Below are 23,128 nucleotides of genomic sequence, written 5' to 3'. Positions count from 1 at the left end.
CAGACTTATTGATCAATACAGGTGATACCGTTGATGAGGTGGAGCTGAAGCTGATGAAATACTCTTCAAATCAGTCATAACAACCACGCAGAAAAAAGGAAAAACCTTCACAGGCAGTTCAATCCGTCATTGAATTTATTGCATCTCAAAGGGCTTACATGCACTGGGGAGGGCCATCGTAAATAAAATAAATTTACAACTAAACAAAAATACAATTTTAATAATTCAGTCATGAAAAATGTTAATAATCTCCCATTATTTTCTCTGAATCTAACCTGATTCTCACAACCAATCGCATACATAGTCCACTGAAATGATACACAGAGTAAGCTTTATAACTGTCTGCAGTTTAGCACAGGACCGGGACTGGTGCTATACAGCTGTCCAAATGCATGTCAACACTAGAACATATTGATTCCACTGTAAGTCAGTGGTAACACAAGTACTTTGTGTAAAGATGCTTGTGGGGAGCAAGATCATGGCTAGAGGGTTCAACAATGACCTCCTGCGGGTGTCTTTACACACTGTTCCCATGTGGCCACACACAGTATTACAGACGTTTCACTGACAATTGGCCAAAGTTCAGCAATGATCAAATGAGCAACTCAAAAAACATTATGTTCAGACAGCTTTTGTCAAATGTCAGTGTTTATCTCATGCACACTGTCAGTTGGCCCATTTTGTCCGACAGCACTGAGTGGAACAGGTTGGTAATGTGGAAATTAAAGGTACCCTGTAGAGTTTTTGACTCCTTATAGCACTAGAGAGCAACTTTTTGATGAGCAGGCCCCTGGTTTGTTCGTAAACAATATATATATATATAAACAAAAAAAAGCTCCTCAAATGTTTTATGAGAAAGTAAACTTTTTTGGTAAGAAACAGTGAATGCAAACATAATTCTTTTTGTTATATATATATATATATATATATATATATATAAATCAACAGGGTACCTTTAATCTGCTCTTGAATTTGACTTAAGACCTAAGTCTTTTCCTGTTATTTGAAATCTGTTGATGAGTTTCATATCCATTGCAAACCACATGTGAAAGTAATTTAAATCTGAACTAACGACACTTAATTTGACCTGTCTGAACATAAAGTTTAGTATGGCAATGGAAAATATTATTAAATACAAAATAACCATACTGACCTGGTTTATAATATAAGTTATAATGAAAACAAAGGCAAAAGACATACTCACATGAGAAGTGTCAAAATACTAGGCAGACACTCGCACAGACAGTTGGACTGACTGAAGGACAGTTTAAATTCACCTTTATGATGAATAACTAAAGCATTTTCTCTGGAAGTTGTAAGATATGTTTCTTAATAGCAATGCCAGCAAATATCAACAGCGGTATGGAGGGATATTCCAAAAGACACAGAACATATAAATATGACAAAAAATAAAAATAAAAATAAGCAACAAGTAAAAAAAAGAAACAAACTAAAAGGATCACTTGCTGGTCTGGTATGATTGAGAAGCCCGTAGAAGTTGTTTCTTAATATACAGTATATTAATCATGTAGTGGTATTCATATTTGTTTCCAAATACTTTCAAATGATGACGGGAAATAGAAGGATACTCACACAAGTTCTTACAATTTCATGTCAGATTCACATTTATATTTCTCTTCAACAGACATACAGAATAGAGACAGAATCCTCACCAGAGAAATCTATGTACATCAAAGAGGACCTTTCTGTAAACAACACACCACATGTTTCTCTGAAAATCTACTGGGGCTTCGTTTACCACTCTTATCATGTCAGAGTGGGACAAAGAAGAGCTCCTCCCCCTTCATAAGGAGGCAGGGACAAAAATACAGGGTGGCGGGTGGAGCTTAGGACACCAAAGCACATCCATCATTCAACTCAGCACTAGAAAGAAGTCTAAACACATACGCCTTCACTTTCTCTCACTTACTTTTGTGGACTTTTTTTGTCAGGATTTTGTGTGGTTTTGTTTAGACAAAAGATCGGTACATCTACATAAGCACACGCTTGTTTTTTTTTTTCTCTTATATTCATATATAATCCGCTATGGTTCACTTTCACAGTTTGTGCTACAACATCACACAGGAGAAGGGTGGGGGTGCTGATGGGCGGGGTGGAGAAAAGAGACTCTTATAAGGTTGAGTAGCTGAACATCACTGGCATCCTGAGATGTTGACAGACACCAGGTAAAAGGTGAGAGGGCACTGCTCCAGGGAAGAAAGTAGCTGGACAGGACAGGAAATAGAGAATATTTCAAAATAAGAGTCATGTGATCCTTGTGGGTCTTGATTCAAATAAAGTGCAAGGTCTCTGCTAAAAGCTGAGAGGTGGTGAATTATTTTTTTCTCGCTTACACTACAGAATAATTAATTAATTATTTAATTCTAAATATTTTTTATATTTTTTTTTGTATAATTGAAAAGCAGCAATATATCTTTAATTTAAACACTAGTGGTGAAAATCTCAAATCTTTGCCGTCACCATGTAGCGACTATGTATCAACCACTACAAAGTGAACATATCTGTATATATTATATATACTGTTTTGAGCTCCCACCTGGGGCGTTATAAGAAGTCCTTGAGGTCGAGTTCTGCCAGAGGGTCCTTGGGCTTCTTGGGACTCTGGCTTGCAGGTCCTGGAGAAAGCTGTGAAACAAGGAGAAGCAAAACTTCAGGATAAACTGAGCAGATATGAAGATGAAGGCAAACATCCATCCATCCATTACCTATACCGGTTCGGTTCGAACCCACCCTGTGAGGCGACAGTGCTAACCACTGCACCACTGTGCAGACAAACATACACTACATCTGCACCTTTTTATGATAACATTAATCCTTTAAACATGAACTACATCTTTATATGTAAAAGTGTAAGTGGTTTAGTGTGTGTGTAATTAGATGGCCTTATTGGTAACTAAAGGCCTCAGTGTGTGTGGTCAGTTACCGGTGCTCCGGGTGCAGCAGCTCCAGGTGCAGCTCCAGCCACCCCTGTGAAGGGAGGTCTCATCATGGGCTGTCCCACCATAGGCTGCCCCATCATAGGCTGCATCATGGGAGCTCCAGGCCCTCCTGCTGGTGGCTGGTAAAACAGGGAGAGCATAGTAGATTGAGATTGTGAAAGGCTCAACAGATTCATCATCAACAACCTTCAGGATTATCCACGTTATACATTTGACATACAGTGGATATTTGTACACAAGAGATTTCACTAGGGAAAAAAAAAAAGTTCACCATGCCAAAGCCAGGCTGTGCACTCATTGGTGGCACCATGGCTCCACCAGGTGGAGCTGCTCCTGGTGCCCCAGGAGCTCCAGGGGTGGCACCAGCCTAGAGGGACAGACAGTGGTCACATCAGCACAACTTGTATGCTCTGAAAACCTTAATCACAAATTACACAGCATGTGGGGATTCTGAAAATGTTTGTAAATGTATGTTGACAGCTACGGTAGGCACAGTCCTTAACTCAGCTTGCAGAAATAAAACTGCCTTTGGATGCAGTGTGATCTCATGGTGGTGGAATCCATGCTGTTCTTACCATGGGGGCTCCTGGTGTAGACCAGCTTGTGGGGGCTACTTGTGGCATCCAGTTGGCACCTCCTGTCAGCTTCTTCTCACTCTGTGGGTCCCTAAAGGAGACAAACACAGGATATACCTGAGACTCTGTTCAAATTCCAGGATTTTTACTGATATTTGTCCATATAAGACTTAAACTTTGCTCCCTTTAGATCCTAATGAAATCAAACTGCTGCTGTAACATTTATCACAGAGTATTCACAAAGTTTTGATTCTAGAAAACATCCAAATGGCAGAAGAAGACCCACTAATTTGGTGGCTATGATAAAAAAAAATCTGATTCTTTTCTCACACATCCATAAACCTTTCAGCTATATAAGAACCACACATAGATGTTTAAGCCTACACAGGCATCATATAATTCACATATTTAAACACACACTTACTTTTTCTTTACTCCAAGGTCTGAACAGAAGAAAGAAAGAAGAACAAGTTCATTTTCTAATCAGTATTTATTACAAAGAGAAATAACTGAGCTCAGGAATGAAAAGCTGCTGTCTACCTCCAACCAGGTTGGCCAGTGACGAGTCCAGATCTCCTCCAATGGTTTTAGTGGGCGGCGGGGTGGCGGGGGGAGCGGCTGCAATGCCCGCTGCTGCGACGGGAGTTCCCATGCTTCCAGCTGTGCTTCCAGCAGTGCTGCCCCCGGTGCTCTGGGGTGTTACGGAGGGCATCAGCAAGTCGCCTAATCCATCAAACACTTGGGGAGAGGGTGGGAATGGCGGGACATCAGAGAAACAACACAGATTACAAACCTGCAAATCCCTAATCTGGCTACAGCACAGGCAGAGGGCAGATGTGAGACCAGACGGTACGGTGAGGGGGAAATCCAGCTGTGACAGCATCGGTAGTCATCTGTGCATTGCATGCACAATGGAGGACTGTAAATATATTTGAGCATTCAAGCAACTACAGCAACTGCACTCACTTGGCTAGTTGCTCAGCCAGTTTACATACAAGTAGTCACATCTCAGAAACTTAAACAGCGGCTGATTTTGGAATAAAGTACTGGTTTTATACCAGGTGTCATCAAGGCCAAAGACTTGTAGGTTTTCATTTCGACAAACTGCAGAAATACTCCTGGTTATGAATCACTGCGCTTAAGTATAGTATAAATATATACAATAATCAGTTGTTTAAAGGGCTTCATTGAGGCTGATTAACAAGGTTTCGCAACTGAAAATTTTTGCAAAACTGTCAGTATAACCAGAGGAGCAGAACCTTCAACCTCTAACCAATAGTGACAGTTCAGGTTTTGTAAAGTAAGTTAAAGTACACTGTTAATGTTTCTGACCTTGAGGTCATAATTTTAAAGAAGGTCTTCCACACCATAAAAGTTTTAGTGACAGGTGTGTGAGATCAAAACCTCTTAACTTGAGAAGAAAACCAAAGAATCCTGCTCATGATCCATCACTGGAACTCACTTTATTAAGACAATGTTTTGTTCCTTAGACATTCACTGTGCAAACATGGTGTAATATGAAACATATACAAATATTATTATTATCTAATGTCCCAATGGAGCCCTAATGTATAATGTGAACTGATATTCTATAATATTGGGACATTTATAGAGTCATCATTGACCTTAATAATATGTTTTTGTTCTTCAGTCATCATCTGACTGGGGGATTTTTCCCAGGTGAAGGCCTGTAGACTTTATATGTATTGTATGGCACTATTTGCATGGTACTGTTCGCGTGACGGACACTGTGCAGGATTCTTTGGTTTTCTTGATTCTGATCTCTGCCGTAACCAAAGAATAAGAGCTTTCATGACAATGTGATGCTAATTTAATGGACCAATTAGAAAAGTATATGATTGGAAAGTGTTGCTGTAGCCCCTCAGGACTGGAATAAAAACCTGCAGACTCTACTGCAGACAGACTCGGGCCTTGATGGCATGTGTTTACTATTAGAGCCACTGCTCTAAAGGACCAAGGGAAATAAAGATGCACTGTACAAACATAAACGACAATAAGTTGTGTCTCATGCGGTAGTCAAACAGAGGTCATTTTGCAACATGCAAAATAGCAACATCCTTATAAGACGCAGAAGGGGAAACGTGTCCACACTGCACATGCTGCAATGAGCTGCGAGGTTGAACTCACCAATTACAGATTAGAAGAAGCAAGCAATGACCCAGCAGAGTGGAGGGGGTGTGAAAAGGGAGATAGAAATGAAGCAAAACAGTAAAGGTGTAGAGCAGAAAGAAAGAATTAAAAAAAAAAACACAGACAGAGAGAAAAAAAAGAAAGATTGTGGAGAGGTGATGGTGTGAATGAGCGGGAGGTGGAGAAAGCACAGCATTTGTGAAAGTGCAACAAGGACAAGAGAAGAGAGTAAGAGAGAGAGAGAGATCAATGCGAGAGGGGGAGCAGTGCTGAGGAGTTTAGCAGTCAGCAGAAACAACAGTTTTATGTCAGGAGGACAGTGACAGCAGCACATATCAGTGTGTCATCATGCAGTCGTCAAGCTCCCAGCAGGAAGAGATAACCAGGTCCGTAGTGAAGATAGAACAGTTCTAATAAAGCAGACCAGGTTAATGCACATCAAGCAGAAGGCCTGTGCAATATGAACAGAAGACTTTTTGAAATTCTCTAACCTCTCACATTTCACAAGGCACGACAATGAAACAGATTACTAAAATGAAGCGTATCTTTCCTCACAACAAATTGTGATCCACTTACTTGAAGCATCAAAGCCACCAGAGGGTGCTGATGTGGTGGTAGTAGCTTCTGGTGCTGCTGCTGCTGCTGGAGCTGGTGTTATTGGTACTGCTGCAACTACAGCAGGTACCGGTGGTGTTGGAGAAGGCAGGGAGCCCAGAGCGTCAAAGCCCGACTCCAAGAGGTCGTTCTGCACTGGAGCTGAAGCCAGAGCTGGAGCCAGGGGAGCCAGAGCTGGGGCAGCAGTGGGGGCCAGGGTGGGGGACATCAGGCCTGAAGGGTGTAACAGACAGGAAACATTACGTAAGAAAGATGCATGTGGTACTGTTTCATATCACAATCACCCTAATTCCATGACAAACACACTAAATATGATTACAGATGCAACAGATGGCATATGAGACATCTTAAAAGCAAAATGAAATTCTGGTTTTCCATCTGGGGAAAAGTTGATCACTGCAGTATACAGCACTGAGAAGATAATACAGAGAATTACTCAACCAGTTACAACACAAGATCTTATAATAAGTCAAATATATGAATCGAATTAGAGTAAGAGTAAACCACAGCAAGACAAGGAACTAGATGAAAAATCTCCATGACGTGTCAAATGTTCAATAGAATGGTCGAATGTATTAAATATGAATAAATCTACAATAATATTACACTGTATACAATACACTGTTAAAAACTTGCGACCTCTTACAAAATAGCAGTGTCTGGTTGCCCTTTGTCACATGTCAGATGTCTTTGAGGCAATTCCCCTCTGAACTACTTAGATGATTTCATTTAAATAACCACAAGGCTCAGAGAGGTCAGATTATTCAGTGCCTTTCAAAAAAAGTGAAGAGTGTAGAAACATCCAACAAATGAATGAACACTTCTATAGAAGACCTGCACATTTATCTTGCAACACTATGGAATAGCTAAAAATCTCATCTCAACCAACTGCAGTAATAAAATACAGCTTATGCACTGATGCATCAGTCTTAACAATCTAATAATGTCACATATGACAATATATCAGGACAGTTTTCTGCAGCACAAGCACTTTTACATTTAATACTTTCAGCACATTTTGGTGATACATCCATTCATTTATTTTGGATGCAGGAGTTTTACTTTCAGTGGAGTATTTTTCTATTGCTGTAGTGTTACTTTTTCTTAAGCAAATGATCTTGGTGCTTCTTCCACCACTGATCACTATACATACTATATGAATTAGCACAGATGTTTTTTTTTACACTGTCATGTACTGTATATGAACATTTCGATAAAAGCATAGTGTCCAGGCGTACATTTTAAAATGGTCATGGTTTCAATGTAATGTACGATAGCAAGGTCATACTGAAGCTACATACAGTGTGTGTTAGCGTGATTCATCGTGATTAACAGGCTCAAAGCACTTGAGGCCCTACATTCAAATTTTGCACACTGATAGCATGTTCGTATATGCTACCACGTGAGTGGGTATGAGTGTAATACATGTTGAAAATTTCAAATTCTTTAAAGTACAAAGATGAAAATGAAAAAAGTTAAGAACAGTGGCACTTTGTGAGAGATTCTCGTTCATCAACTATTGCCTGTACGACAGTGACAAAAATAAGACGTGGTTATGACATCACTAGAAGGTCGTAGTGGACATACATTTTCCAAAAGAGTCGAAAGCCACTTTGGAAGTGCAGTGAAATTAATTCAACCAGTCCCGCCAAGCCTGTGTCATTATTAATATGACAAATGCATCTCCATCATTACTTACTGCATATTTTTTTAATCAGCATAAAACATTTCCAACAGTTATTTGCCAACATAAAAAGTTTTTGCAACGACTGCCAACATTTTATCAAAATTTGCTGGTCCATTCAGCCTTTTTAATTTAACCGTAATTAGCATAAAATACTTTGATACTCTATCTAAGTTACAGTCAGAGGAGTCTCACCTCCCAGCAGATCGTCTCCAGGGCCTCCGGGAGCAGAGCTCTGCGTCTCCTCCACAGGACCACTGAAGGAGTCTATGGGGCCGTCCAATTATCCACAAAGCAGCATGGAGGGCAGAAAGGGGTGAGAGGTCAGGCCTGGGCCACACACTGAGACATGGTGGGGTGGGGGGTGGTAGGAAACAAGAGAGACAGATCCCACTGACCAACCTGTTGAATGTGCACATTCAGCACATCTTCATATAGCTAAACTAAAAGTGTACTTAAGTGTAAAGATGTCAGGTGAATTTCAGTCATGATGGGACTGTGGAAGCTTCTTAGGATTTAATATACCATGATATTACTTGCTGTATTTGTCTCACAGTAGGATTTGGTACAAATTGTGTGTAGCAGGTATAATCATGTTCACAATCTTATTTTTTGCAAATTAGCATGCTAATGTTTGCTAATTAGCATGAAACATAGCTGAGGCTAAGGGAAATGTTGTCAGTTTTGCAGGATCTTGAATGTCATGTCAAAGAAATCCATTCAATATATGAACACACTGCTCACATGGCTAGTTCAATAGGTTGGCTAAATGTTAAGCATTACATAAACACAATATAGACACACACACACAGAGTGTATTATTTTAAGAATGTAACTGGAGTCTACTGCCAACTACTGTCTGTTGAGTATCTATGTTTCGGTGATCTTATTTAAAATTAGTTTTGCACCTACACCTACAGTCTCTCACTACATCATGGTACAAGCACTCATTTCAGAACTTACTGTAACATTTCAGCAAAATAACCAGAGGGAAGAAAAAGCTAAGTTATAAAATACACAAATGCACAAGATTCCCATACATATTGTATACAGCATATGTTGTTTCAAAGAAGTGTGTATGTGTGTGTGTGTGTCAGTGCATTGTGAGGTACAGTACCCAGCAGGTCAATGACTGGTGCTGGCTCCGCTTTGGGCGGAGACGAGGCTTCTGGGGCTGGAGCTGCAGCAGGAGCAGCGGCGGGAGGAGCAGCATCGGGAGCTGGAGATGTAAACGAGTCTAAACACAGAGACAGAAACAGGAAGTGATCAAATTACTCTCAGATCTGAATGACTGCATTTGTAGGTGACAGCCTCATTCCCAAGGAGAGAATGCTCTGCTCATGCAGTTATTATGCCTGGTCTAAAAAGCTGTAGAGGGCATGCAGAGAAGAAGCAGGAGAAGGAAGCAAGCATCCCTGCATCTTAACTGTGTATCCACATCCTTGAAGCGTGCACGATTTTTGGAAGTATAGGACTGGTGTGCATGTGCATGCAGACACCAGCACCATGCAAAAACTTCATCTTAAGTTGAGTCTGGCTGCACTCTTCGTGAAAAAGGAAGGGAAACAGTGATGCAGTAAAGGTTAAAAGCGGCTTAACTCACCCGTCACAATGTCTCCAGCCGGAGCCGGCTCGGGCAAAGGAGAGGGCCCGCGTGAAACAGCAGGTAGGTCTAATTTACCAACGCAAGCGAGAGGCAGAACACGAGAAAGAAGAAAACCATGGAGGTGGGGAGCAAAGAAAAGCATTAGCGAGGCAAGTAGAGAGACACAGCGTAAGATAGAAAGCAGCCACAACGACAATCCAAGACGAAAAGAGTGGTTACATGCACAGTTCTCATACCACTATGAAGGACAAACCAAGACGTGTGAGAAAAAAACAGTTGACAGAGGAGTGGATGTATGGAAACCAGAGGAGATGAAAGAGGTTCCACACAGAGAAATGGATATCAGCTCCTGTACCTGCACCAAAAAGGTCTACGCTAGGAGTGGTAGCAGCTTTGGATTCTGTGGTGGGGCTTTGCTCAGGCATAGAATCAAACATATCTAAGAACAAGGACACACAATCATATGTACATTCAGAGTTCAAGTCCAGTGCATACAGAATGATGAGTTAAGAAGAGAGATGAGGGAAAGCAGAGAGAGCATATATTTTGATTATCAATCAGGTAAGTTGCTGTGTATCTGTTCAGTGCAATGCAAACTGAAACAGTGCAAAAGTTAAAAGGGAATATTGCCAAATTTCAGCATGAAGACAATACAGTGCTTTTCTATTTGCATCCAGAAATCCCAAATCAGTTATGCAATATCACTGAGACATCACAGATTAAAGCCCGTGTCCTGTGCTTTCTAGAGTTAGATGAAAAGTCAGGAGATCCCCATCCCAGCGCATATTAGGGAGCTTTATATGGGCAATATGGACTCACCAATTCACCTATCCTGAATGACTAGTGGACAGTGCGAGAAACCCTGACTACCCAGGAATTAAAAATTCATAGCATACCTGAATTTTGAAACCAAGCAATATCCCCTTTTAACCAAGGTGCATATGCTACAATAGAGCATTCTCAGCTGTCACTATCTAAAACACTGGTCACAAGCAGGAGAAGAAAACACATTTCTTCCCTCTAAGTTCTGGCAGACTATTTGTTAGTATTAGGTTAATAATCAAAACAAGTTGAACCACCTCTGTTAATAAAAAGAGAGACATATCCATATCTGTCCCTTGTGATCAAATTAACAGTTCTCAGAGTTTTTGGTGCCCAGACGATGGATAATTAACAGATTATGTTTGGAAGCTGCAGACACAATGGCCTGTATTGTGCATTTTGTTTTTATATAGTAATTATTTCTGTTATGCAGAGGAGGTCAAGATGCTTGATTAACATGTTTAAATGGTCTGAATCTAGAGGAAAGGCATCATGGAAAATAGAAAAAGAAATCTGAAATGTAGGGTCTGGGCAAGTTGTTATCATTGTCACTAACATCATCATCATCACTAGCAAGGGCAGCACAGTCATCATCATCATTAAAACCTTCAGCATTATCATCATCAGTGTCATAATGCAGGGCAATGCAGTGAGAGGCATAATGAGAGCGAGAGGACTTTACCACCAAAGATATCTAGAGTCGGGGCAGCTGCAGACTCTGTGGTGGTGGTGTCGGTGGTGGTGGTGGTGGTGGTGGAAGAAGGGGTGGGGGCAGCAGGGGCAGCGATGGGGGCGACGATGGTTGGCGCCTCACTAGAGGTGGGAGGGGTGATGGCGGCAGCGGCCCCCGTGTCAGAGGGCCTCATAGCGAACAGGTCCAGCTCTGGAGCAATGTCCGCACTCCCCTCCGTTGTAGCGAAGGGGTCTTCAGGAAGAGCAGCGGGGGGAGGATGGTGTTGAGGGGTTAGCGGGTGTGGGGGGTATGATTAGAGAAGAGGGGAAGGGGATGGTTGGTGGATGGGGAAGGGGAGGAATGAGGGTTTGTTAAAAGAACAAACACTGCAAAAAGACTATTTGTGAGGCAAGATGCCTCTCAAGCTCCAAATCAGGGTTAGTCAAAGAAAGTAAACCATGCGCATGGTCATTCATTAACTTCAGTGCTGCATCCACAAGATACAAGAACAGACAGTGGAGAATAATTCCTCATGAACTAACTGACTGCACAGTTAGTGGTGCAGATCATTTTTGGCTTTTAAGTCATGATAACGCCCAACTCATCCCTACCTTGTACACTGTTTGCTATATGACAGGTACAAACATGTTAGCATACATGAGGTTTAGTAACACTGGCATTCTCTAAAAAAGAAAACCATCGTGCTGTTAAGAGCAATGAACTTGAACATAATAATAAAAGTGATTGAAGAAACTGTTTCTACTTGGCTTACCACAGCCTGAGACCAACAGTGTCCTTGTCTTTGAGAATCTAGCTAAATTCAGTGTTAGGTATGTAGATAGTAGAAAGATTCAGATATTACTTACCCAGGCAACATAAAAAACAAACAAACAAACAAAAAAAAAAACTGGCCACTCAATTCATTTAGTTCTCACCAGGTAGCATATTGTTACATGGGGTGGCATATATGAAAGAAATATTACTTCTCATTGTGTAACTTAGCTAGGCATCAACAAGTGTTTACAGAAAAATGCAGTAGCCATTTCTACCCTCTGTCATCACTTTTTTTCTTATTTTTTTTGCCAAAACATTTGACTGCACAAGGAATCTTTATTTCTACTAAAATGACTCAACCACAGCAAAATGTCTACCTGTATAATTCAAGAGAATAATAGAACACAAGTGTGTAAGATTGTACTTAGCTAAATGCTAAATCCTTAAAAATGGTAACATGCTGATGTTTGGTTCACCATCTTAATTTAGCCTGTTAGCATGCTAATTATCACAAAAAGTAGAGCTAACGCTAATGAGAATGTTACAATGTCACAAAAAGTGTCAGACAGTTTAAAATTTTGACCTGATAATCATGAAAAGTCATGAAATCACCAAAGTCAGTATAGGACATCATCCTCTGGTGACCATGAATCTCTGTGCAAAAATTATTTCAAAACCCGGTGTGTACTTTTTACGCAGATTAATACAGGAGGTCGCAGAATAAAGTTAATGCCAGAGCATGTTAGATAAATGTAAATTTATGCTTCTGTTCCTGCAGCAGTTAGTATGCTTCCCAAAATGTACTGTGAGGGAATCTATTTGATTTATTTGAAAAACATTTGTGAGAAAGCATGGGCACTGGATTGCTCTAGTCATTACACTGCACTACAGCTGTGTACAGAAGGCCAAAGAGAGAAACTAAATGGTGTTATTCAAAAAAAAAAAAAAAAGTAAAAGAAACAAGACTCATAGATGATCAGTATAATCATCACCATCAGGTAGTATCAGGGTTAGTGGTATCAAAATAAATGGAATTCATTACTGGACTACAGAATAATGAATAGCAGCACTGTGCTTTTTACTGCAGTATTCACTGGGTGAATATTAGGAGGAGAAGGGTAGTCAAGATGAGGGAGAAGAGGGTCCATGACTGGGGCATTACAGCAGGATTTGGGGTGAGACAGTAGGCCCTGAGGGCACGTGTTTGTTCTACTGTCTCCCATGGAAGCAGAAGCAGCTTTAATATAATAAAAGCACCTACAGCTTTCACATTCACACACACACATCCATCCAGCTCACACACACACTTGCCCAAAAAGCTGTTTTGTCACCCACCAGATCCACCAAATGCATCAGCAGCGGGGCCCGCGGCCACGGCAGCAGGACCATCTCCTGGGGAAGGTGCAAACGCATCTAGGGTATTGCAGACGAAAACAGCCGGAACGCAAACACAAAACGTAACACCCCAGGGGCCGACACACCGACAGACAAGTGGATGTAAAGAACAGAGGATGAGTAAACAGATGGAATGGACAGGAAACAAAAATGAGAGGTCAGCATCAGGAAAAAGCAGAGAATACAAGAAATATGCAGCCGGTTACTGCGGCGATTGATCTGATTGTACCATTAGTCACATGATAAGTTTTGGAAGGCTGCATAATGCTGCATTCAGGGGGTTGCACTATCTGTGCAGGCTTGTGAAATGAGGCAAGTTGTCACAAGTTACTCATACTCTGTGACAAGAAGGAAAATGTCAAGTTCAGGGATGGGCAAGGAAAAGTCTCTCTTTGACAAAGAAATTCATTTGGCTCTTTTAAGCAGATACTTGATGCTTATCAGATGTTAGGGCTGAGGTTAATATTAAAAAGCCCAAATATCATTAAATAAAATCCAGCTACTCATCATCTTGACATATTTATGAAACCGTTAGTAAGCCATTAGGGAGAAAATCATTAAGGGTGATAAACAAATAAACACAAAAAAAGCAAAAAGCAACAAATCCCAAAATGACAAGTCATAATAGGAGATTAATTACACTACAGTGGGTTTACTGAGGTGCACGATTATGAACAAACACTCTGACCAATGTTTAGAACACGTTAATGTCTAAGCACATCAATTTGTTTTGTTTTTTTTCTGTGACAACTGTGCAGCTTTGAATAAACCCAGAGAAAAGTAATCCACTACACTGACTTGTAGCTTTGGGATGTGCCACAAATGATGAATGTTTTGCTCTGTGCTCAGTGCAAAACAGGTTGTGTGAAAGCTTAACACTATGTCAGAACATTAGTGTCCATAGTAGTAACAAATAAGGATGTAAAAACATTAGAAAAAGGTGAGGAGAGAAAACCATTACATTTGCATCTAATTTTTGGGAGAATATGAACCTGGCAATCTATGAAAAACCCACAACAATGCTTACTGCTGTTCTTAGTGCATTTCCACAGTCCTCAAAGACTCTTCTAAACATGTGGGAGGGAAGATTTTTAACTAATTTCTCAAGCTGTGCCTGATCCAAGCAAAGATGGTAGCCTGACATGATATTTCTCGTTGCTCAATCTGTACAATGTGAACCAAATTAAAAATTGTATTGCCAGTTGTATTAATATATATTGACATTCCTTTTGAATTTTTTATATTTTGCTTGTGTTTTAGAAAAAGAGCAAAAACATATGTCATGTACAGTTACATGGAAATACAGCTGCAATTTGAGAAATGGTTTAATCTTTTCTATCGGCTGCAGACAAAAAATATTTTTTCATCCAGATGGCAAGAAGAGTCTTGGAGGTTTCTGGAAATACCTGCAACAAATAACAGTGGTTCTTTGTTTTTTTGTTTTTTTTTGCTCTGTGACTCAAATGTGAGGGTTCCATAAGGTCAGAATCCCTTCAGTCTTTAGATATCACACTTCTTATGGTTTTATACTGTATACTGTATACTGTATACTGTAGCACTCCTTGTGAATATATTAGTAGTTGCAATGCAAAGTTTAGGGAGTGATACTGTCTTATATATACCAACTTTATACCAGTGGAAACCTATCAGTAAAATACTAAATGATGAAGGGCTTGTTGCAGACAAGCAGGCAGGCCGCCATGCTGTGTATCCTGGTCTACATTCTACCCTCCAACCACACTGACCTCCGAAAAGGTCGATGTCGGTGGCTGAGGTGGTGGCAGGAGCTGAGACAGGCAGAGAGGCGGGCGCTGGTGCGGCCGCAGCAGAAGGGGGAGCAACGGCGGCGGCGACTGCTGTAGGCGCAGCAGCTGCAGGGGCAGCTGCAGCATCAGCATCAGCAGACTCTCCCTCCGCCAGGAGAGCTTCAGAGGCTCCATCAGCAGCAGCTGGAGTTGCTATGCGGATAAACCCCGTAATCCAAATGCCACGACCCAGTCACAACCCCAAGAAGAGAGAAACAGGAGGAGGAAGAAAAGGAGATAGGAGGAAGACGGAAGTGTCAAAGTGGCGGAAAAATGGGAAAAAAATACAGACTTGGTGTGTTGTAAGAGATTACTAGTGTGGATCTGGGTGCTAAAGGTGGAAATACATGTGTTTTCTAAGAAAACAACTTGACACAAAGATGACAGAGAACTTCAGGTAGGAAGCCAAGTTGGACAGTGAAAAATCAAATGCCTGCAGGCATTTCTCATATTCAGTCTGTGGCACCGTGCTGTCAACAGAATACTCACCCTCAGCCAAGAGATCTGCACATCAGACACAGAGAGAGACACAGGTGGGAGAGAATGAATGACAGTGTGAACACAAGCAGTATAATTTAAAGAAGAGAGATGCTCTGATGAAACTTAGAAATCCTTCATTTGCAGGCATTATACAGAACAAGCCAAAAAAGTTTAAGTCCAATAGAGCTAAAAGGTCCGTAAAGTAATTTAGGTATTGAAGGTTACAGTTGGACTCTCCATGTTCAGAGTATCAGTAGAGATGTGGGGATAAACAGAGGCCATACCAAAGACCAACAGCAGCTTTATAATGGAAATGCTTTATAATTTAAACCATTAGAATCCACAGTCCAATGAAAACATCAAAGATGCTATCATGTCTTTGTTGGACCAAAGAGAGTCATTCTTAAAGGCCACAGTTGGTTTATTTTAGCTCATTTATAACAAATAGTGTATACTCAATATTACTGCCAACCATTACCCAAAGCAAACTATAGGTTTTGAATTGATTTTCTTCTTCCTGCCTCTTTTAGGCAGCAGTTGGTTTCCATTAATTTTACTGTGGTATTAAAATCACTCTACAGTGACCTCAGTTCACTGTACGCTTTAGAAAATGGTCCACAGTAATGTAATGTAAAAGGGCTCGTAGTTAATGGGATGAAACATGGAAAACATTAGCACGGTCGATTTGAATGTGTTAGAACTGAAGTCTATTAAATATGTTGTGAGTAGATTCAAGTTAAGGTCATTCAATATGTTTTTTCAACTAGTGCAGGGATTGTTCGCAGAAAGTGTACATACCACTGACAATTCTTCTTTTGTTCTACAATGGAATTTTTCAGGGCACTATACTGTATAATGGAATTCAGACATAAAGAAACTCCTGGACAGTAAATGTAGTATGATAAAATAGGAAGAGCAGTAAAGTTTTTTTAAAGTTTACTTTCTTCTGACAATCCCACAATGCATTGTGCTGTATTTTATGGATCTGATCTGGATCTCACCTCCCCATCCAGTCATAGAGGAAGTTGCTGCAGCTCCCCCTCCTGATGAGGAGGAAATTGGGTCTAGATCCAACAAAAACCCATCGTCAAGGGCACTGAACACAGAGACAGGAAGAGAGAGGGCATGTTGACAGAGGTGTATCCATTTTCAATTTAAGACTGATGCCTGGATTTTGATGCAGCAGGTGATGCAGGTTCCAAACTTTTTCCAAATATTGTTGAGTGACTCTTACTTGCTAGCAGCGGTAGCAGTGGGGGCTGGCGCAGTGGGGGTGACAGAGGGCGGAGGAGGTTTGGCAGGTGGCCCGGGGCGAGCAGGGGGCCCACCGGTGGCAGCGGGAGGCGCAGGCTTGGCCGGTGCAGCAGCAGCAGCCGGCGAGCTGTTGTTGGCTGTCGCATCCTGCCGCAGAGAAAGATCCGCGTTAATGTGGTGACCAACGTGGTTATGTAAACTGCTTTTTAACACATGAATTCACAGTGAATCACTACCTGTCTGTTAAGGGTGAAGTTAAAGTCAAATTCACACTTTTTTTTTGTTCTTGCCCTGCTGTAAAGATCTGAATAACTGTGTTTTGGCCTTTAAAACAGCTACACTGTACATAATTACAGTCCTATTATTATTACCACTACATTATGATTATCATGAAACATAGCTTACCTTAGTGGGAGACCTGCAAAAATAACAATAGTACACAAGTTAAAGAGCTTAATGATGTACTTGCTGAAACATAAAGGCTGTTACTGAGATGGGAGGCAAAGTGACAGCTTAAGTATCACTTTGGTGTTTTCAGGCAGGCAGCATTTCAAAGCAATTCCATTTAGTAAACATCTGCAATTAATGGATCCATGCTGCACTGCTGAGTAAAAGCATCTTGGCCCCAGCTCTACTTCAATCACATCCTTCTTTTTCACATTACAGACAGAAAGTAAGAGAATGTTTCTGAACGGCATGCTTTGAATGCTTTGTAAAAGTCAGAGTTGACAGTAAAATGATGACAAAAACAAATATCTAACTAATGACACAGGCTAACGTCACAAAATATGAATAAAACTTGAGCAGAAAAAAAAACAGTGTGTGTTTGCTATAGAAGTGCATCTTGAACAAGGTTATTAGTGAACAACATTAACAATGTCTGTGGCTTGTTCAGATATCACTCTATAGACTCACAAATGAATCAACAGTTACTACAAAAGATGATAAATTAGTATTTCCAAGTCCAGTTCCCATTGACAGAGAATACTTACTTGTCCTCTCTGAGTTGGGTAAAGACAGAGGAAATGACATGTTAGAGAGGTTACAGAGAATAAGAAGCAGATACAGTCACTAATTTAACACTAATTAAGGATCAAACAGGCACCAGAGAAAGCCTGAAACCACTGCTAAAAATACCAAACACTTTCAGGTGCATGTTGGACACCCAACTGTTGAACCAAAATCATCTCTGTGCTACCGCTGGTAAACCAGTATAGTTATATTTCATTACTTACGGCTTCTTCCCCTCCAGAGTGTTGAGATGGGTCTCCAGGGACTCCAGAAGGCTTTCTGGGGCCTGTAGAATGATACACAGAGAATACTACAACAGGGACCCTTACTGTTTTCAGCACCAACTCAAACATAGGGGTACACGGCTGGAGTCAATACTGTCAATACTGATTACACCCCAGGGAAATACAGTGGAAAAAAGAAACCCTGATCACAGATTCAATGATATGTCCTGCAGTACAGTACCATGAGAAACCCAACAAAGGTGACGTGTGAATATGTATGCTGGAGTCACACAGTAAAGATCAATATTGAACATTATTGTGCAATGGCACCGTGTTAGCCACTTAAATGGATATTTCAAATGAAGTCTGCATTTATAGTAGATGTCACAATGGTATCTCAAACAAGATTTTCAAAAGATACGTTGCATCATAAGAGAAGAAAGTGTCCTTTTTTTGAATGAGTCCTATTGAACCATGCTGGTGAAGAGGCTTTCTAATATCCTGATCGTTGCTCCAAGTTAATGCGTCTCTCTCCGATACGCTGATAATCATCTTCCTTGTGCAGTTTTTCAGAATAATCTAATCAACACTGACTTGACAGCACTCTATTGTCTGATTCATCCATCTCTGAATGCACAGCTCCAAAGTTAACTTTAGTCTGGCACAAGGTTCAGGGCTATATACATTGATTTTCTCAGCTTACATGCTACCTCCTGATCAAAGTGTCCTTATTAGCATTGTAACTTTAACTACCTTCCTGACGATACTTAAATCTACATGCCAACTGTAGAGTTGTTAGCAACTCGCTCACAAATTAACTTTGCTAATTTTGTACCATTGTGTTTTGGTGTAAAAGGGCAAATATGATAATTGATTATATTTGGTCTGAAGTTGTTAGTGTTCTCCAATCATAAACAGGAAATGGAAAACCGAGAGGGGGATAAAGCAGGATACAAAAACAACAACTAACAATAAAACAACAACAGAAAAAGGTCTAATCTTCATGCCAATAGAGACAACAGAACAATGTTCCAGCCAGCCATGATGCAAAGCTGCATGCTCGACCAGGTTAAATGGGACATTATCACCTCCCGACATGCAGTAGTAAAAAGGATAGCTCAATAATATCCAGCAGTCTTATTAAGAAAGGTCAAAGCTAATTCAGCCAGTGAAATAAGTCACTAATTCACTTTCCTTAATTCCCTGCTCCATTTCCTGGATCTATCCATTTAAAGCTGTCAAGTGTATTATCTCTAAAACTTTGAGAGACCACCAAGGCAGAGAGGCTGATAATATTTTGTCTTGGCATTGTGAGGGATGGGTATATCATTTATCATCCAGGGACTTTAAAGTGTCTGTCTTCACCACCAAGAACAAAGAAGGCTGTTGTGCAGACAAAGGACAGCTTAACAGCTCGGGCACAGCAGTATTTAGACACATACAGTTGTAGTTCTCATGCAGGGAGGCCAGCATAAAATCTGCTGGACCATCTCCCTGTGAATGTGACAGCGACAAGCCTCCAGGCATGTGTCTGAAAGATTATCTGATATGACTGACAGTGACATCCTTTGCAGAGTATTTTCTACAACTACACACTGTCGTACAGGGTCAGTCAGATGCTAATTATTCTCTCATGTTTGTGCTGATGTAATACCTTCTGGAGGGGATGAGAGCAGAAATAGGTGGCTGAAACTGAGATCAATCCACTATAGTTTAAGAGATCTGGGAAAGTTTGATGTTTTAGCGTATAAATCAAATTTTATCATCCATACAGAATCTCATTTTTAAAGGTAGGACCTCTAAGCTCTGTAGACTGGGCTGTAAAGATTAATCATGCTAACCAGCTAATTTATAGCACAGTGTCACTTGTATAAACTAGAGAGAAAAATGGCAGTGTATTTTAAATAAGGTCAGTTACCATGTATTTATATATTGTTATGTTTAATTTCAGGCTGACACATAGACATTTTGTACAATTTTCTGCACTTTTTAAGAACAACCAAAAATAGTTTATCAGTTTTTGTATGAGATGAAGGACACCTCTGCTAACCTCAACACCGCAAACTATGCTCAGCTTCAAGCTAAAACCCAAACTATCTTAATGGTACAGTCTTTTCCAGCTTCAGAGATTTTAAAGGAATCATTTGCTTGAGGACTGCGAAAGAAGAAATATGTCTTTAAAAAGACATCAGGAACTGATTTTTATGAGACTAAATTTCAAACTGAGAGGAATTTATCACTAAGAGGCAGAGATGACAAAACTTCTCCACAGGCAGAACAACTGAACATAATATTGCTGCCAGACATATTAAATTTTAAGTCTCATCAGGAAAAGCTCTTTCTACTCTGTAATCACTCTTGCTCACATGTAATACTTGTAACACTGTTTAAATGCCATCTGCGGGGGTGTGTTGTACACAGAATATGTACATTTTATATATTAGGTGGATTAAGTAAAATACTACACTCAAATAACTCCTTACAGCAATAGTTTGACATTTTGGGAAAACGGTTATTGGGTTTCTTGTGACAAGCCTGATGAGAAGAGTGACACCACTCTCATATCAGTACGATGAATATTAAGCTAGATATTCATCATATTCACTGATCAGTCCTACCTTGCACAAATACTTGATTTTATATTTTGTTTTTTGTGCAGATCACACAAACAAAGTTAACATGTTAATTAGTGAGCTTTAGAGGTGCTGGTAGGTGGATTTTTTGAAACTACAGACAAAGCCAGACTAGCTGCATCCCTGTTTCCAGTCTTTAACGTGAGATAAGCTAACCAGCTGCTGGCTCTAGCTTCATATTTAGCATACAGACACAAAAATGGTATTAACCTACTCAGCCAACTCTCAACGAGAAAGCTGATAAGGATATTTACAGAAATGTCGAACAATATCTATATATCTATATCAGAGCTAGCTTTGACTTTGGATGCACCTCTGAAGGCCTCTGACTAAATTACTTGATATGGATTTGTGAATTTGTTCTAAAGATCTCACATTAAATTTCTCTTTTCTATAATATTCTACCATGGGGTCATACATTATATGTTCAGTTTAGCCTTGTGTGGATCAGTTTTAAATCATTAGCTCTACAGTGACCTAACAGGCCAGAGTTTAATAAGACAGCATTACAGCATGCTTTTCATGCAAGTCATTCATACTGCCACAAAAGGATAACCTCAGCTGTAGAGTTTCCACAACAGATCAGAGTTTAGAAGCCCAGGATTGATTCAGGAACCAAAAGGAGAAACCAGGTTTCTCATCATGGGAATCACTTATAACAGGATCAACTGAAAAATCAAATCAGGGATCAGAAAAAATCAAAACACTGAAACTGTCATTGAAACTCTGCAGCACAGTCCAGGATAACAGTCAGCTGTTCCTTTATACAGTTGTTGAACTAAAACTATGTTTAGCTCAAGAGTTTTAGCAGCAGAAACAGCCACCTGATCAGCAACATTGCTCAGCATATCACAGCTTATCCAATCGGCTCTTCCAGTCACATCATCCCACTTCATCAGCCCGCCTGATGTCTGTCTGCTGGGTGTGCACTCGCTGTGCAGTGTGCTTCAATTCTGTGCACTCAAAGAGAGTTCAAATGTTGACCTTCCCTAAGCTGTTTGCTCCCCAAAGCTAGCTCTGTGCACTACTCACTACTCACACTCTCAGCCTGAATGATCAATCTGCATCTCTGGAAGTGAAAAGAGAAGGGGGGCACAGGGGCCATCAATCACCAAAGAACCACAGCTCATTGGTTGAATGGAAGTTGGAAGTGCACATAGGGTACAGTGGGATATGCCTCCTCTTTAAACAAGGGACACAGTGTAGCTGTCTGAATGTCTGATTATAATCAAAGCGGAGAAATCATGGTGAACACAGCAGGAGAAAAAATAGGTGGTAGTCTTAGACATTCACGTGACATGCAGTACAGTTAGGAAGAAAACACAGTATTGACATGCTCTGTTAGTATGTAGCCTTAGAAAAACTTCACATATCCAATGATAGTAGGTGAGGTAAGTAAAATCCTTAGTCAGTCTTACCTGAGTGAGTTCAGGTATGTCATTTTTGTCTATTCCCACTTGCTGTAAAAGAACACAGCGGCATTTTAATGTTAATAAGCTTAATGTTGACAAGATTTAGGTGGTTTTCATATAATGATATAATGTACTCTGTAGGCTACCTCAGCTATTTTGAAGAACTCAGAAACCCGAGTCATTCGTGTCAGGAATCTCTTATAGATCTCCAGCCCATCTTTACACTGGCTTCTCTTCATCTGGAAAAACTTTTCTGGACAAAAAAGATCACAACATGAGATTCTTTATCCTCATATAATTAAAGAATAAGTCTGGTGATATTCTTTTTTTTTTTTTTTGTTATAACCAACAATGTATCAATCCTACGAACAAGTACTGTGTGTGGGGGTGTGAGTGTAGCCAAAGCTTGATATATATTTTATTTGTCTGTGCCACAGACAGCTACTGTGTCCAAAAACTATTAAAAACACATCACTGAGGCAAACCGCTGCACTGGGTAGACATACTCCTTCATCGCTGTGAACCTAGGCACTGTAGTTTATTTTGAGACGATCCAACATACGCTGTGGTGTTGCAGTAAATACGCACTAGTGCACCAAATCCACAACTAAAAATAGTCCCCAACAAATGCACTAACTCCTGTTTGAATAACTTTTGCTAAAAACAACAGAGCTCAGCTGAAAGCTTTTATTTATGACCCATTTTTCCTTTAAAAGTGAGTACTGTGTAAGTACTGTGGGAACCACTGGCTTGGTGCTGCCTACAGTACATATATAACAACCTCAGCATCATGAGATAAAATGAAAGGAGTGACTCTTTACCTAGCAGGTTAATGATGCCATCATTGTAGCAGGCATATAACTTGATCAGATCTTTGAAGAGTAGGAGAAAGCAGGCATTTATCACTCCATTGTTCAGTTCCTGTGGATGCACCTGTGGACGCAAGTAAAAGCAGAGAGGCACAATGTGGTTGGGCTAGATGGAAAGTATAAAAACTATAAATGACAAACTCACAAGCAGTATTAGATGAAAAAGACCGATAATTACAAATTAA

At 40.3% G+C, this 23,128-nt stretch overlaps 2 protein-coding genes across 3 annotated transcripts in view; both read right to left on the bottom strand.

Annotated features, from left to right (window-relative positions):
* Positions 1 to 117: 117 nt before the first annotated feature.
* snap91a (synaptosome associated protein 91a) lies at positions 118 to 17,214 on the bottom strand (the record flags this gene model as incomplete). The annotated part of the gene is made up of 19 exons (XM_018682910.2): positions 118 to 2,225; positions 2,558 to 2,646; positions 2,945 to 3,079; positions 3,232 to 3,327; positions 3,536 to 3,626; positions 3,960 to 3,978; positions 4,076 to 4,273; positions 6,263 to 6,514; positions 8,181 to 8,252; positions 9,103 to 9,222; positions 9,589 to 9,657; positions 9,947 to 10,030; positions 11,096 to 11,338; positions 13,196 to 13,273; positions 15,001 to 15,213; positions 15,550 to 15,564; positions 16,542 to 16,636; positions 16,775 to 16,941; positions 17,200 to 17,214. Coding segments are annotated over 18 exons (2,043 nt in total), but the record flags the coding sequence as incomplete, so codon positions are not given.
* Positions 17,215 to 17,869: 655 nt separating this feature from the next.
* Positions 17,870 to 23,128, bottom strand: part of LOC127143317 (clathrin coat assembly protein AP180) — a 30,692-nt gene continuing 25,433 nt past the window's right edge. The window contains exons 7-10 of one of the 2 annotated variants that reach the window (XM_051076002.1): positions 22,896 to 23,007; positions 22,221 to 22,327; positions 22,081 to 22,122; positions 17,870 to 18,091 (exon numbers count right to left, since the gene is read on the bottom strand). In XM_051076002.1, coding sequence (XP_050931959.1) covers positions 18,026 to 18,091; positions 22,081 to 22,122; positions 22,221 to 22,327; positions 22,896 to 23,007 — 327 coding nt within the window. In that variant the 3' untranslated portion in view covers positions 17,870 to 18,025. The remainder of the gene's footprint in view (positions 18,092 to 22,080; positions 22,123 to 22,220; positions 22,328 to 22,895; positions 23,008 to 23,128) is intronic. The other variant, XM_051076001.1, reaches the window with a different exon arrangement.

The sequence above is a fragment of the Lates calcarifer genome, linkage group LG15, assembly GCF_001640805.2.
Source record: "Lates calcarifer isolate ASB-BC8 linkage group LG15, TLL_Latcal_v3, whole genome shotgun sequence".
In the NCBI taxonomy this organism is placed as follows: Eukaryota; Metazoa; Chordata; class Actinopteri; family Centropomidae; genus Lates; species Lates calcarifer.
This window is presented reverse-complemented; position numbering and strand designations above follow the sequence as displayed.